Source organism: Dermacentor variabilis, chromosome 8, assembly GCF_050947875.1.
Source record: "Dermacentor variabilis isolate Ectoservices chromosome 8, ASM5094787v1, whole genome shotgun sequence".
NCBI classification, from domain to species: Eukaryota; Metazoa; Arthropoda; class Arachnida; order Ixodida; family Ixodidae; genus Dermacentor; species Dermacentor variabilis.
This window is the reverse complement of record NC_134575.1, coordinates 69,159,943-69,175,203: the sequence shown is the minus strand read 5'-3', so window position 1 is coordinate 69,175,203 and position 15,261 is coordinate 69,159,943. Positions and strand designations below refer to the sequence as shown.

Sequence of the window (15,261 nt, the reverse complement as noted above, 5' to 3'; positions counted from 1 at the left end):
CGCAGCGGTGCACTGTGACCGGTGTCAGTAGGGTAAAGAACCGCTGTTGCGCTTCAGAGGAAAGGCCAGCCGATGTCGAAAGAAGCGAGGGAACCTTGTTTCTTTGTCATGTTATCATGGTCAATTTTCTATGTCATGTTACTCATGGCAGAGAACGTTGAATGTAACAAAATATAGTACATCCTCAATAATAACATGAGTGGTACATGCGGCCGAAGGTTTGACTTACTGGAAGCATGCCGTGCATAGTGAAGAATCGAGAACAGAAATATTAACTTGTTGAGTTTTCGGCACGTCTTATGACAGAAACGGCAGCCCCTGTTTCGACAAAAGCGCTTGGCGCCACGCTTGCGACAAAAACTGCGATTTTGTTAGGAGGAGAAAGATGAGGCCTTCGCAATATTGACGACGACACAGTCTTGCCTCGGCAACTTTGGCTATCAGTTTACTTCTTGAACAGAAATGGATCGGCAAACTATCAGTCAACTGCAACGGTGGCGATGAGAAGGAGACTGACATGAGCTGAAGGCGGAGCACCGTAAAATACAGCATGATCTGTCAGGGATACAACTGTGCGAAGGTTGCTGGGAAGGTAGCTAAGTTTCGGTGCATGTTGAGGAAAATAACGTACATGGCGGCGACAGAAACGCGCAAGAAATCCACGAAAAACCGCAGGCGAAACAGATGGGGTGGTTATTATGAGTACGCCATTGGTTCATATTATGGGTGGAAGGTGGCAACCGTACGCAAAAGGGCCTACCGGGCATGACAACTCGTATGAACTGGTGGCTGGTGGGGAAGTAGTAGGCATTGGTCACGCATGAGTTCACTTGAGAGCGGCAGCGTAAGTCAGAGGTGGAGTTAAGGCATATTCACACCGAAAGCGGAGCGTCTAAGCGGACAAGCGGATTTTCAAAACGCCGAGGCGGCGAGCGGCCGCGCCTGTTCAGACCGGCCGTATTGTCTGGCTATCCGCGCCGCGGGGAAGGCGGGGCATCTCGCAATTTCTTTAACAATTTCAGGGACGTGCCGCCATGTCACGGCACTTTGGGTTTGTGCGCACACTTTCGATATTTTTTTCTTCGTGGGTCGGCACGCTCCCGTCCACTATTTACTTCTGCAAAATGATGAGCTCAGACGAAGAAGACGAGATCGTTGGCATTTTACTCGCCACTCGTCTAGTCAATTTTTAAGATTTATTACAGCGCAACACAAGACAAGGACAAAAGATGGTATAAAACGACGACACGGCGCCATGTCGTCGTTTTATACCTTCTTTTGTCCTTGTCTTGTGTTGCGCTGTAACAAAGCTTACTATGAATCCCAACCAACTGGCCCAACTTGCCGTTTTGGCGCTTTTGAATAAAAAAAGCGAAAAGCCCAGAGAAAGATATTCGTTTACATTCCTTCACCAGCGCTTCCGCAGTGTCAGGTTCTCATTGGCTGCGGCCAAAGCGGCCAACTTATCCGCGCGGAAAAAATCGGTCCGGGCGCGATCCGGCCAAGCGGCTGCGTATTTTCCGCAAAGCGGAAAATCCGCGGCCGCTTGGCCGGATCCGCTTGTCCGCTTGTCCGCTCAGCCTTCGGTGTGAACGTGCCTTTACAGGTGGTGGTTGAAGGGAGGCGGGAGCGCCTAACCAACTTGCGCCTGGATCACACGAGCGAGCGATGGGCCTAAAGTGGAAGCAGGTTCATTAACAATGCCACAAGAGACTGTCTAACTGTTCTCTAGGTACAACCTCCCCTCAAGTGAGAATTCAAGTTTTAGCAATAATTAGGTGTTGTTTTTCAAAAGAATTCCGCAGTTTTACAATTGACTTGGGAAATGCGTGCTGCACTAGGCCCAAATAGGGAAGCCTCTTCAAACTATGGATTTCCTGTCTGACATAAAGCGCGATGTTTCGCTGATGTTGTGTATGTAATAATTAGCTTAACTGAAATATGACTTTTAGAGATACATAGCGGTTCTCTTATGGTGAGGTTCTACGAGATGAAATACGGTAAGAGAAATGGACGTGTTGCAAAATTCTTGGCTGCCATGACAGTATGACATACCTCCTCATTCACTGACTATAAGCACTCTACCAGAGCTGCGTGTGCTTTCTTTGGAAAGTTTGTTTGTGATCAGGATATTAACTAACATTTCACTCGAGTACGAGATTGGTGTCTAGTTTCAACTCATCCATTCATAATTTTGGTAGATACGCTTCCCTTGCACAGTGAGAAAAAATTTGTGAACCAAATGTACTCACGAGGAGCGGCTTGTGTGGTAGCTACTTAGTTTACAAGTGTCGCAAGTTCCGTGTTCTTGGGCCGCAGTAGCATATACCTATTGTAATTCAGGAATAATAGGTACAGCTATTCAGTTTCTTTTATGACATTTGTGACATTTGTTCAGTGTATAAATGAACGCCTGTCACACAATAACAATGAATGACTGCAGCTGAACACGGTGCATGATCTCTTCAAAATATTTCTCACAAAAGAAATATAACGGATATGCACCAGCTCCGTGTGACCACTGTTACTATTGTAGGCTTACATCTATTGTGGATTATGCTATATAAATGAAAGTGCGTTTGCATACTAAAAGTCGGACAATATCAATAGGAGCAGAGTGATGCGGCCTCATTTTCATAAGTGCACTATTAGCGCAAGCAGGACTGTTGGCGGATGTATCCTGTCTTGAGATGAAATATAGTAGTATCTTGAATGATTGTCAAGAACTTGAAACTTAGGTTTCATTTTGACGTAGAAAATATTTCTTTTTCTTAATTTCAGGGCTTTCGTCACATTCATAGACATTCCAGAAAGCCCGATAATATCCAGCATTAATATCACTGAGCACACTGGTAAGATCTTAAGGTATAATTTCAATGGTGAACTTTGTTCGTACAATGGGACGACTTCGCGTCGTATGTGAGTGTACTGCTCAACCAAAGTACTTGTTTACACTAAAGCAAATGGCTTTTTCCAGCAAGTATTTATTAAGTAGGCAACATTCAGGCCTAATGTAAAAAAAACTATAAGAAGAAATTGTCATGTATCCTTTATTGCTATTCCTTGTTATTGTAATATTGTGTTGTATACTATTGTAGACATTCAAAACTTCAAGTTTCAGCCGTATTGCGTTCCAACAATAAGACAACTTCCTTTTACTATATTAATTTACGTCGTGATAAATGTAGCACTTTCATTTTAGTGGATTAAATAATACTTCACAAAATATCTACTGCCTACACTTTCAGTTTTCTATCTGTTACGCATCATTTTCTAAGCAACTATCAGTAGATGTCTGCGATTAGGCAGGCGTAGGAAAGTAAGCCTGATGTAGAATAGCAAACACGTAAATGGTACATTTCGACCCGCCATGGTTGCTTAGTGGCTATGATGTTGGGCTGCTGAGAACGAGGTCGCGGGATCGAATCTGGGCCACGGCAGCCGCATTTCAATTGGGGTGAAATGCAAAAACACCCAACTACTTACAATTAGGCACACCTTAAAAAAAGCCCGGTAGTCCAAACTTCCTGCTACCGTTACTACAGCTTGTCTCATAACCAGATCGTGGTTATGATTTAGTATAATTTAGCTTTTAAGTGGTATTGAATGCGGTTATTATCATAGTGCAGTTTTTTGGCTATTGCAATGAAGTCTCAAAATGTTCCTTCTCTTCATCACAACAACTACCGGCGAGGGCGCACTCTCCCAAAGAAGGCTATAGGAGAAGCCGGAGAAGGGGTCACAATGAAGACTGTGTCTCAAGTTACAGTAGGTAACATTGTGAGTAACTTCTCCTGTCATGACGGGACAGAATTTATGCAACGGTGATGCAGTACAAGGTTACCCCCAAATCGATGTGCAGTCTAGTCCACTACCTGTTAGAGTGCTTTGAATTGTTGTCAAGTCGACACCTAAAGTGCGAAAACATCCCCACCTAATCACAACTGCAGCGCAGGTTGTGATTAACACAGCATCGCTTTGTCCACGTGATCCCTTATAAACAAGTCATGCCAATGGCAGCGCCAGCTTTTCTGTTGGTGGAGTTCGCCCCGATACGGAAAGAAGCTTCAGTTTGCGCACATTGTTTGAAACACATGAAGGTGCACTTTTTTACACGAAAAATACGTTGCGAATGACAAAGTCGCAAGACGCGAGAGTCGCATTGGACACAGATAACATGCCGAGTTCTTGAACCAGGCATTGTGGGAATTATTCGTATTTTGGTTGCAATTACCCGCAACAATTAGAGGCCCATCGAGTTCAGGAACGAAGGTCTCTGTCAAGAAGTCTGCAATCTTCGCATGCTGTGCACCTAGCGACACATAAAATGAGGCCACGACAATCGCAAGGACTTACGCTCTACGGAAACGTTGGCAAAGCCTACGTCGGTGCTCGGCTAAGTTAGAATGTAGCACACTCCTTTTTTCATTCGTTTATGGCAAAATGTGAGGCCCGGTGCGCACGTCTAATTGTTGATACGATACAGGTACCTGTAGCCCTTTATTCGCTGTGAACGATCCAAGGTCTCAGAGAAGCCGACTAGAGGCCCTCGCATTATGACGTCAAGCCTGTTCGTCGCCAACAAACGTAGGTTAGCTGAGGAGGTGGCAAATCGGTGGTGCTGATCAAGTAGCGCAACGCCACAATTCATGATTGTCTCAAGAAGATGTTGTTCGAGTCCATGGAATTCCTCACTGAGTGCTCGTTATGGTTATATTCGAAGCCGCCTTTAGCGTTGGTGATTTAAAGGAGATAGTATTGTGGGTGCCCCTGCTTTACATCTCTGAGATGTGGGGTAGTTTGCAGGAAATCATCGGCCACAGGTCTGTCGTATCACCCACTATAAGTGCGCACCAGGCCTCAGGTTTTATAATATTGCCGAGTTGCGGTTTTGGCGTTCCTTGCCATGTACGCATATGATTGGAGGTTGTGGATCTGTATGTTGTACGATACCTGAACACTCATTCTATCCATGATAATCTTGCCATCATACTCTTTATTCTTAGCGCAGATCGTTTGAAGTTGTGATTGGTATCTTTGTTTGAATACATTGCCGTCAAAAAGTGCGTTTTCACAGCGGACTAGGAGGAAAAACATTACGCCTTCGCGCTAATAATTCAGGGCATAGTCCGTGGCATGCGAGCGGCACCGTGTGACAGTTGATTACTGTGATACGGCGCGGGCACACGTTTTAGCACGAAGCGAAATTATAAAGGCATGATTGATTAATTCTGCTGGTCTCCATATTGTTTGATGATGTCCCTCTTCCAGACGACATGGGAATTTCGGGCAGCTGTTCGTGTTCCATTTATGAATATGTCTTTCGCACGCGGAGCGTCCCCTTGGCAGACAGGTGGGTACCTGCACCAAAGCACTACTGCACTGGCACATGTCCTGCCTCAGACGAAATCATATCACTTCCTGCGAGGAAATCTCGACCACCATAAACACTGGCACCCCTAGCCGACGAACACCTGCAGCGTACCTGACTAAAGTGTAGGTTTTCTTTCAGCATGTCTGAAACTTGCGTACAGATGTTCGAGTCGCCTTTATTGGCTTAATTTATGTTCTCGACCCCATATTGTCACTGGTATAAAACTATTTACACGGTGTATTTGCAAGGCGTATATGAACAGCAGCCGATAACCCAGAGAGCCTGTTGCCCCCTCGTCGTCTTCACCGTCGATGACCTTGTTCTTTTTTCCCGCCGTGACCCTGCCACCTGCAGAACAAACACCGTCCCTGTGCATCAGACGGGGCCGTCTGTGAGCGTACAGTAAGGCTTAAGCCGAGACACATGCACGACGTCAGGTAATTTGGAACCGGGAGGCATGACCGAGGTCTCGGGGATTATCTCGTAAGTGACGTTGTTAACTTGACGTAGAACACGGTAAGGCAATTGTAGCACGGAAGGAGTTTCTCGGAGAGCCTCGCTCGGCGGAAGAGAACCACAGTAGCACCAGACAGCCTGGTGAAAAATATGTGTCATGATGACGGCGATTGGGGGAAAGGGTAAGCGTGCCATTGAGATCCTGCGATGCCAACAGACGAGTACAGGCAAGGTGCCGCGCATGGTCAGCGTGGGCGACGCCATCGCGGGCGCACTCGGACCTTCAATCCTGTATCAAAAGGAGTGAAGTATCCAATGCTAATAGACGGTCACGACTGAAGAGTAAGTAAAAGGGGAAATACGCAGCCGTATCGTGGCGTGATGAATTGTAGGCGAACGTGACATAAGGGAGCGCCACATCCCAGTCCTTGTGGTCGGGTGAAACGTATTTCTTTAGCATGTCAGTAATGGTCTGATTAAGTCGCTCAGTAAGGCCGTTGGTCTGGGTATGATAGGAGGTAGCCAGTTTGTGCTCAGTAGAACATGAGCATACGATGTCGGTGATAACCTGGGAGTGGAAATTGCGGCCGCGGTCAGTAAGGAGCTGTGGCGGCGCGCCATTTACTAAAAGGATGTCCCGGAGTAGGAAACCTGCGACGTCGGTTACGCAGTGCGTGGGAAGTGCCCGAGCGATGGCATAGCGCGTCGAGTAATCAGTAACGACCGCGATCCACCTGTTGCTGGAGCTGGACTCGGTAACAGGGCCATGGAGATCAAACCCACTCAAAGGGATGGCTCAGGTGGAATGTCGGTCGGCTGTAAGTACCCGGAAGGAAGCGTTGCTGGGTTTTTGCGATGACAGGGCTTGCATGCGCCTACATAGCGCCGTACGGAGCGTGCGAGGTTAGGACAGTAGAAGCAGCGGCGAACGCGGCGCGGTCGTAAGTGCGAGCAAATACAAGGTGTGCGGCAGTTGGGGCATCATGAAGCTCCAGGTGTTGTTAGGAACGACAAGGTGTAGGGGACAACCGTCAGGAAGAAAATGAGGTGACAGTATCCCGTCGTTGAGAACGAACCACCGTAAAGATGAATCAGTAGTAGCACATTCCATTCGGTCAATGAGAGTCCTCAAAGTAGCGTCATGGCGTTGCTCGTCGGGCATGTCCAAAAGCTGGGAAATGGAAAGAACACCTGTGGCAGCGTCCATGTAGGCGTTGGCAGGCGTGCGTACAGGGTAACGGGACAAGCAGTCGGCGTCCTTGTGGAAGCTACCAGACCTATATACCACCGAATAAGAATACTCTTGTAGCCGCAAAGCCCATCGTCCAAGCCTCCCTGTTGGATCGTTTAAGGACGAAAGCCAACAGAGAGCGTGAGGGTCCGTTACAAAGGAAATGGGCCTGCCGTATAAATAGGGGCGGAATTTCGCACTGCCCACACAACGGCCAACCATTCGCGCTCGGTAATAGAGTAGTTGCACCCGCAGATGATGAAAGACGGCTAGCGTACGCGATAATACGTTTATGGCCGTGTTGAACTTGTGCGAAGACGGCACCGAGTGCGTGGCCAATGGCAGCGGTGCGCACATCCGTAGGGGCTGAAGTAGCGAAGTGTCCTAGAATCGGTGGGGTGGTGAGCATTGTGGTAAGGCGAGAAAAGGCGGCGGCATGCGGCATGCTATGGTGCCAAAATTTATAACAACGTGATGGCAGTAAGAGCAAAGGCCCATGAAACATCGGATATCTTTTGCAGACCGTGAGACAGTGAACACTTTGAAGGCGCGAATTTTATCTGGGTCCGGTCGCACGCCAGTCGCATTGATGACATGTCCAAGAACACTAATCTCGCGATGGCCAAAGTTACATTTCTTGGAGTTGAGCTGTAGATCTGCCTTGCGAAAAACGGCTAGTGCAGCTGACATCTGCTCAATGTGTGTGCTGAATGAGGGCCAGAATAAAATAACATCATCTAAATAGCAGAAACAAGTCGACTACTTGAATCCTTTGAGTAATGAGTCCATCATACGCTCAAAAGTAGCCGGAGCAGTGCATAGCCCAAAACGCATAACTTTGATGTGGTAAAGCCCATAACGCGTTATAAAGGCGGTATTTTCACGATCTAGATCATCGACTGCGATTTGCCAATATCCGGACCGTAGGTCGATGGACGAAAAATACTGTGCCTCGTATAGGCAGTCGAGGGCGTCATCGATACAAGGTAGTTATGCACTTCGTGATGCGGTTGACGTGGCGGTAGTCCATGCAGAATCTCTATGAGCTGTCGTTCTTTTTGACCAGCACGATAGGGGACGCCCCGGGCCTTGAGGATGGCTCATTGATGTCTTTCGCTCGCATCTTGTCTACTTCCGATTTGATGACATGATGCTCCGAAGCTGAACTTCAATAAGGTCACCGGTGGATGGGTGGATTATCACCTGTATGTATACGATGTTTGACAAGTGACGTCTGGCCTAAGGTCCGGTTGTTCAGGTCGAATATATCCTTTTAGGAAAGCAATTGACTGCAAAGGTGTTGAGTCTCCGCAGGAGTGAGGTTTTGGGTGTTAATGTTCCTAACGCCGTTTTCAGTACATTTGGCAGACCGGAAAGGCTCACAGGAATCGTCGACGACAAAAGTCTGAACGCAACTAACTTCTAAAGCAGTGATTGTAGCCAAGGCAATATCTTTAGGCAGAATTTGCTTAGCGAGCCCGAAATTTATCAGAGGGATGTACGTGCCATTGTCTCTGACCCTCAGTATTGTATAGGGGACAGTACCGCTGTGCTGCTGAAAGATAGCACTTATGCGAGCGAAGATGTAATCACCATCGGAAACTGGCGTAGAAGGCGACATTTCAAAATCAATGGGCCTTATGCAGATTTCGTGTGATGTTGGAGGAGCGTCCAGTAGTTTATTTCGTGTGATGCCAGTAGTTCATTGCCTTATCAACGCCCTTCAAAGCCCGCGTCATTTTATACGATGTTCTCAAAGATGGACCGTTGTTGATGCACTTCTAGGGTGATATTTTCCGCTTCAGAAATTGTACGAAATGTAACAGGTAGGATACAACTCACCGAAAAAGAACGCAGAACTTGCTTTGCAGTGTACAAAACATGTTCGGCCGCGATACCTCGACGGTCCCAGCGATGTATTTCATTTCTAAGGAACGTGAAGAGGGCCAGTTGTTCTGCGGGATAAGCCCCTAGAAGCTCTACGTAGAGACCCGTGGAATTCGAGGAGAGCTAATTTCTTTCATTTGGAACAATAAAAAAGCTCTAATCACTGTAGCCGACAAGTGTGCGCCAGCGTCATTGAAGAACCAGTCGTGTTATTTTAGTGTACTGTGGCGCCGGAGCGTGTTTCATGGTTAGACACGTTTCATATGATGATCTGGGAAGTCTCAATTAAAAATGAAAGTTTAACTTTCACTGTGAGAGCCACTACGGTGGTCTCGAGACGTTTTCTTAACTGAAATTTGCAGCGCGTCTCTTACACTAATGCGCAACTGCCTGGCTGACTCTTTTAACTGCTTCTATTTTAACTCACGAGCACTGTAGAAGCGCGTGAAAGCATTATTTGAGTAGGCCAAAAATGGTATGCAATATTTCTTTTTCCCTTGACAAAGCGCGTGCCGTTTCTGCTTTCGCGTAAATGTTTTTGCCACGTTCAACTGCGGCAAAGGCTGCGTATTGCGCGTCCGCGCGTGTCCTGTCTGGAAAGTGATCTGATCAAAGTACAGAGTTTAATTGCGCTCATTACGATATCTTCGCGCGCGCTGGGTTTTCGCAGCTTTGTTACGCCTTGAAGCGAGTGGCAGCACATAGGTAAGTTCGCTCGCAGCTGCGGTGCTTGCTCACTCCAGAGTTCACAGAGAGCACGCGCGGTGATCGAGCGAGATGCGTTCGTACGGGTGACAACATGCTCGTTATTTATTCAGCAAGTGAATATTTACAAGTTCACAGAGCCGAGAAAGCTACCCTGGCGTACTCGTCTGTCTACGCTTTTTCGATACCTCTGTTCTATAGCACTGGTCATTGCTTTCTTACCGGTGTTCCTGTGGAATAATCTTTTCGCTCACAAGTAGGCAGGCCTGTTAGGGGAATCTCAAGTGGCGAACCACCAGCTCGGTCTAAGGGTCCGACCGGCCGACAGCGTTGTAGCCCGCTTTTTGTACTAGCGACAGAAGCCCCGTCTTCTGATATCCCCTAATGTTGGATAAATGTTTCCCAACGCCTTTGTGCACTTTTGCCCTCTAGACAACCATTATTCTTTGTTATAGCTCTTCTAAAGCAAAGCCGCTGTCTGTCTAGCTTTCAGTATGTTTTCTTTTTTACTTTGGTTTAGGCGTTGCTGCTTTAAGCAGACGGCTGACAATGAGCTGAAACTTGGCGAAACACGCCGGCGATTGGGTGTGCGTCTTAAATCTGTGTGACCTGATAGGTTCTGGTTAACGAAGAGTTGTGATTGGCCTTTTTTTTTGGTCTATGGCGGGGTGTTCGGGCGCTTCTCGACGCCCCAGGAGAGAGTTCCCGCTAGAGACATGGAGAGATAGGTCGCAGCGTGTGCTGTTCATGCGCCATAGTTATGTAATGTGGAATGCCTAAATGCACAATTCGGGTGGCAGAATATTAAATAAAGAAAATCAGGAAGCTAGCTACGGTTCTTCTGTGTGCTAACCTCATCTCTCCAGCGCGGAAAAAGTAGCGACAACATTCTACGCTGCACTACTACCCTTGAAATGCATAGCTCTGTACTATCTTGCTATCGGAATCGAGGTTCCGCCGTTGGGCCAGGACTGCAACTTTTATTGTATTGTTCACAGAGGCAAACACAGTGATTGTACACGAAGACTGCAATGCCCATTGAAAAACATTTGATGCGCACCCAATGCAACGATAGCTTTTACGTACGCTGTAAGCGTCCTTGCCCCTCAAGAAATGTTTTTGCCTGGTACTTGTTTTGTGCAGCATGCTTCGCACAGTCTAAAAACGGTAAAATATTTTTCACATTAACAAAATATCTTGACGCATAAGCATCCATTGTGAAGCTTCAATTTACCAATCAGTCAATATGGGATGCCTGACTGGCCCATATAAACAGGGAACTGTATGAATGAGAACCAATACACGTTATAATGCTCGGCCACTCACAAATGTGGTTTCGCTATTGCTGTTACAGTAGTCTCTTTTTATAGGACAAAGAGTTTTAAATAAACACAATACAATCTGATCTTGAGTCAATTGTCCTTGCCCAATTTTTTCGCAGCCTTTGATGCATCCACGTGTGAGCATCATATCCTGATGGTGCAGTGTGCTTATGGTGGTATAAATGTTTACTGTTTATTTAAGGAAAATGTATTTGAAAAGACAATGCATTTATATGAATGTCTTCTTTGCACTAATGCATTGCATTTTGCGTATGAAGGGAGTCTAACGGTGATCAATAATATTGCAACGTATAAGTATATTTGCTCGCATAAACGACCTCATGAATGGGCCACGATGGCTATCAGCAAATCTGTAATGGGCAATGACGCCCACTCAAATAGGTAACTGTGGAAGAAGTAACTGACGCACATCATTATTCATAACAGCCCCCGAACAAAGCGAATATCAGAACCACGTGCGAAAACCTTCGGCTATTTTCGACCTGTTTCTTTCAGTAAGTAGGTGGAATACTAGCGCCGACCATGTAGTCGAGTAATGCAAAAAAAAAAACTATATTGCGCGAGCGTCCACAACATAGCTGAAAACCACATGAATTATGCTATACAAAATAAAAGAAAATGACATTTCGAGCCTACAAATTCAATTACCTATATTCAATGCTTTAAGTATTTATTCTACTTCTTAATAAGAAGTAAAATCGATTATTTACTTTTATTTTGGCATACTCGTGCCATTTTATACGATAGCATACGCAACTCAATACATACGCTGCAGCTTGAATTGGGGCACTGCAAGTTGCAATATGCATAATGTGGAGCAGAAGATTTTGCGAAGCGAAATGCATGTTTTATCACAGCGAAACAAAGAAGGGTCGTTATGCTTGTTTCAACATATTACAAGCATTCTTGGTAAGAATAGAAGCAGTAGATGTGCATTCGAATTTTATTTGAAATATACATGGAACCTGGAGCATGTGGCACGGTGACGATGCTATTTATTGGATGGTATATGGCAACAAACAGAAAATAATTAAGAACGACGTAAATGAGTGGGTTGACCTCTTCAGAGCACTTAGAGAGAACGAAAACGTTAAATGATGACTGAAAAATATCTATCGTGCGAGATACGTCCTATGCATTCTTTTCTTTTATTGAAGAACCACACACACCAATAAATATTTCTCGTTGAAAGAAAAACAGAAATGTGCTGTATATTTATCAGATATAAAAGAAATATCTCATTATGTATGTGCAGGCAGGTTGGTGAATCTTACCGGCGTATTGACAAGCTACAAAGTAATCTATTACAATAACGACACCATGATACTGGGCAATCAATTCGCAAACTTGAAGGGTAAGTGAATTATCTGGTCCACCTTCAATTTCCTGTGACAAATGTGAGGACGGCTCCAACGTGTAAAATATGCTCTATCTTGCATAAAGGAAAGAAACAAAATAGAAGAAGCGCTGACGTTGCGTTTTTGAAGCAGGAAATGCAGCCATCTTGGTGTGCCGTCTGCCTTTCCGCCTCCAATCAGCTCGCGAGAGCGGATAGGCGCGAGCTTTGAACTTGCATTGCTACGAGCCACCGGAAGTATGTGCTGCCGACGCGCGTCAGAAGACAGCCTACAATAGTTCTTTAACAGATTAGTGAGGGCGATGCGCTCCTTGCTTTTTTTCTGTCGCATGTTCAGAAACACGATGAGGAGTAACGCTGTCATCACTTGAGTGTCTCGGTTGCTCGCTGACATTCACACTCACAGATCTTAAAGAGAGCTTTCAAGCGTACACACCAGGCTCCAGCCAGTTTCTGTCGCGAACATAATGTGCAGTGAGAAAGACACGGACCCAAAATCTGATCTAACTTTTCAGAGGATGGGAGCAGCAGCGAGGGTGTCTGAAGCGCCTTTGCTATGGCAACGTTGACGTTTGGGGTACCAATCCCTTACGCTCCTTTGCCAAAAACATTACGTGACTTTCGCCGCACTTTCTGCCGCACGTCCTGCTGGCCGGGGCCTCTCCTAAGCTTTCCGTCCTCCGTGTCTCTCTTGACAGCGATTGCGCCGATATTATGGATCACTGTAGCAAATTACTGCATCTTGACACTAAGTAGGGCCAACATTGAGCGTTTCAGTAGTCTCAGCGTAGAGAGGGCTCCAACGTGGTGTACGCCTGGTGCAGCTGATGTAGGTCTTCTGCTGCGGGGAATACACAGTTTCCGCATATGGTTTGCCTTTCGTGTCCCATTACTCTGTGACCCCTCATCGTCCATGAAGTGCAGCTTCAACATGCATCAGCAGTGCTTACACGCCGCCTGCTGCTTCGCTTGCGATGGCACCGACTGAGAAAACTGGTGCACTAAGCGGCACTAAATTGCCACGACGATAATTGGTTGATCTCACTTTCCTCGGGCGAGAGACACGACAGCGTGAATTAGAACGCCTTCCGCGTTTATGGCGCATGCTCCAGACTATGCCACTCACGTTACTGTAGCTGAGCGCGTCGCTACACAACTGGCTGGCCAGGACACTACAGAGCCGGACCAAAGTGCTCATAGCTTCGTCCATGTGAGCTGGCACCAGAACCTGGCACCTGCAACGCGGTCGCCGACCCGGACATCGAGTGCCTTTCGCTGCAGCGGGCCGTGATTTCATGAAACAAACATGCAACAGATTCTGTGAATAGGAGATGCTACCTGGCGTTGACCAGTGAAGTTGTATCGCATCAAGCTCCGACAATGTCTTGCCTTTCGTCGTTTTTTCTCCTACCAGGCTATCAATGACATTATCCTCGGATAGAGGTTCGCTCAAGGAAGGGCTGGATGCCCTACCCGCCACAAGTGAGCAAATTGTCTGGATTTCAAGAGATTTTTTACCCGACCAGGCCGCTACGCTTAATGCCGTAGGTGAGACGCAATCCCGCAACCTACTCCCAGACCCGTAGACGGCAGCCTCACGCAACCGCATTCGGTTTCGTGCCATGAGCTTTCACGTGCCGTAGGCGCCCACGTGCAGTCGTAGACGCCTCGCTCATTGATAATGAGCGAGGCGTCTTACCCCCCCTACCCCCGCCAACAAGCAAGCCAATGCAACGTGCACTAAGCAAAACGACAATGCTGCTAAAGACGGCTGGATATTTTTGCACAAAAAGATATCTTTACATATATCTACAAGTAAGGCGAGTAGCACAGGAGTCACAGCAGCCAATATGGCAAGGAGCCACCTCTACGTCATCTACATCGATGCTGGCCGACGTGCGCCGACAGACTCCGGTCTCGCGGCATTACACTCCCCCCCCCCCTAACCTCGGGCGAAAACGCGCCATCCGTGTAGGGTGCAGTGCAGCGTCAACGGACGGGTTACACAACTTTAGCCGAGCAACGTGAACTACATCAGTCTGGACCAGCGTAGAAGGCAGCATTGGCTTTGCTGGTGCAATCTGATACGTCCCGTCGGTAACGTGGCGCAGAACCCGATAATGACCATGATAACGTGCTAGATGTTTCGCTGATAGAGCAACTCGTCGAGTTGGCGACCAGATGAGCACTAAGGACCCTGGTGCGTAATGTACATCCTTATGACGACAGTCATAACGCAACTTCTGTTATGCCTGCGACATCATAAGGTGGTCAGGCGCGATATGAAGTGCAGCGTTCGCCTTTGCGATAGCATCTTGTGCATACTACAATGGTTGTCGTGGAGCGGATCGGAGTAATGCATTCATGGGGGGTGTCGGTTCACGGCAAAAAAAAAGATAAAATGGAGAACAACCTTCAGTATCGTGGCTTGACGTATTATAGGCGAATGTTACAAAGGGTAATGCAACATTCCAGCCGCGGTGGCCGGTGCCAACGCACATTGAGACATGTCGGTAATGTAGCGATTCGATCGTTTGGTGAGACCGTTTGTCTGAGAGTTATAAGCGGTGGTGACCTTGTGTTTTGTGAAACATGAGCGGAGGAGGTCATGGATGACATGGGGCAAGGAGTAAGAACCGCGATCTGTGAGCAGCTGACGAAGACCTCCGTGATTCAGATTCACATCGCGGAGAAGGAAGTTGCCAATATCGGCGGCCCGGCTGGTTAGAAGCTCACGTGTAATAGCGCAGCGGATGTCATAGTCTGTCGCGAAAGCGACCTATTTGTTCCGTGATGCTGATGTAGGAAAAGGTCCGATCAGATCGAAGCCGACATGGAAGAACGGCTCTACCCGGACATCGATAGGCTGAAGAAGGCCGGCAGGAAGCTTCGGTATCCTCTTGCGTCG

The 15,261-nt window shown here is 47.1% G+C and overlaps 2 protein-coding genes across 9 annotated transcripts in view; both read left to right on the top strand.

Moving 5' to 3' along the window:
- The window catches only part of LOC142591086 (uncharacterized), a 325,077-nt gene that overhangs the window by 138,214 nt on the left and 171,602 nt on the right, over nucleotides 1–15,261 (top strand). The gene's annotated exons all lie outside the window — the stretch shown is intronic.
- Nucleotides 1–15,261, top strand: part of LOC142591084 (japanin-like) — a 91,127-nt gene that overhangs the window by 56,614 nt on the left and 19,252 nt on the right. For 4 of the 8 annotated variants that reach the window (XM_075703459.1, XM_075703460.1, XM_075703461.1 and 1 more), the window contains 4 exons: nucleotides 2,782–2,852; nucleotides 3,695–3,780; nucleotides 5,272–5,353; nucleotides 12,252–12,350. In XM_075703459.1, the coding sequence (XP_075559574.1) occupies nucleotides 2,782–2,852; nucleotides 3,695–3,780; nucleotides 5,272–5,353; nucleotides 12,252–12,350 (338 nt within the window). Of the gene's footprint in view, nucleotides 1–2,781; nucleotides 2,853–3,694; nucleotides 3,781–5,271; nucleotides 5,354–12,251; nucleotides 12,351–15,261 lie in introns of those variants that run through there. The other 4 variants (XM_075703463.1, XM_075703464.1, XM_075703466.1 and 1 more) reach the window with 2 other exon arrangements.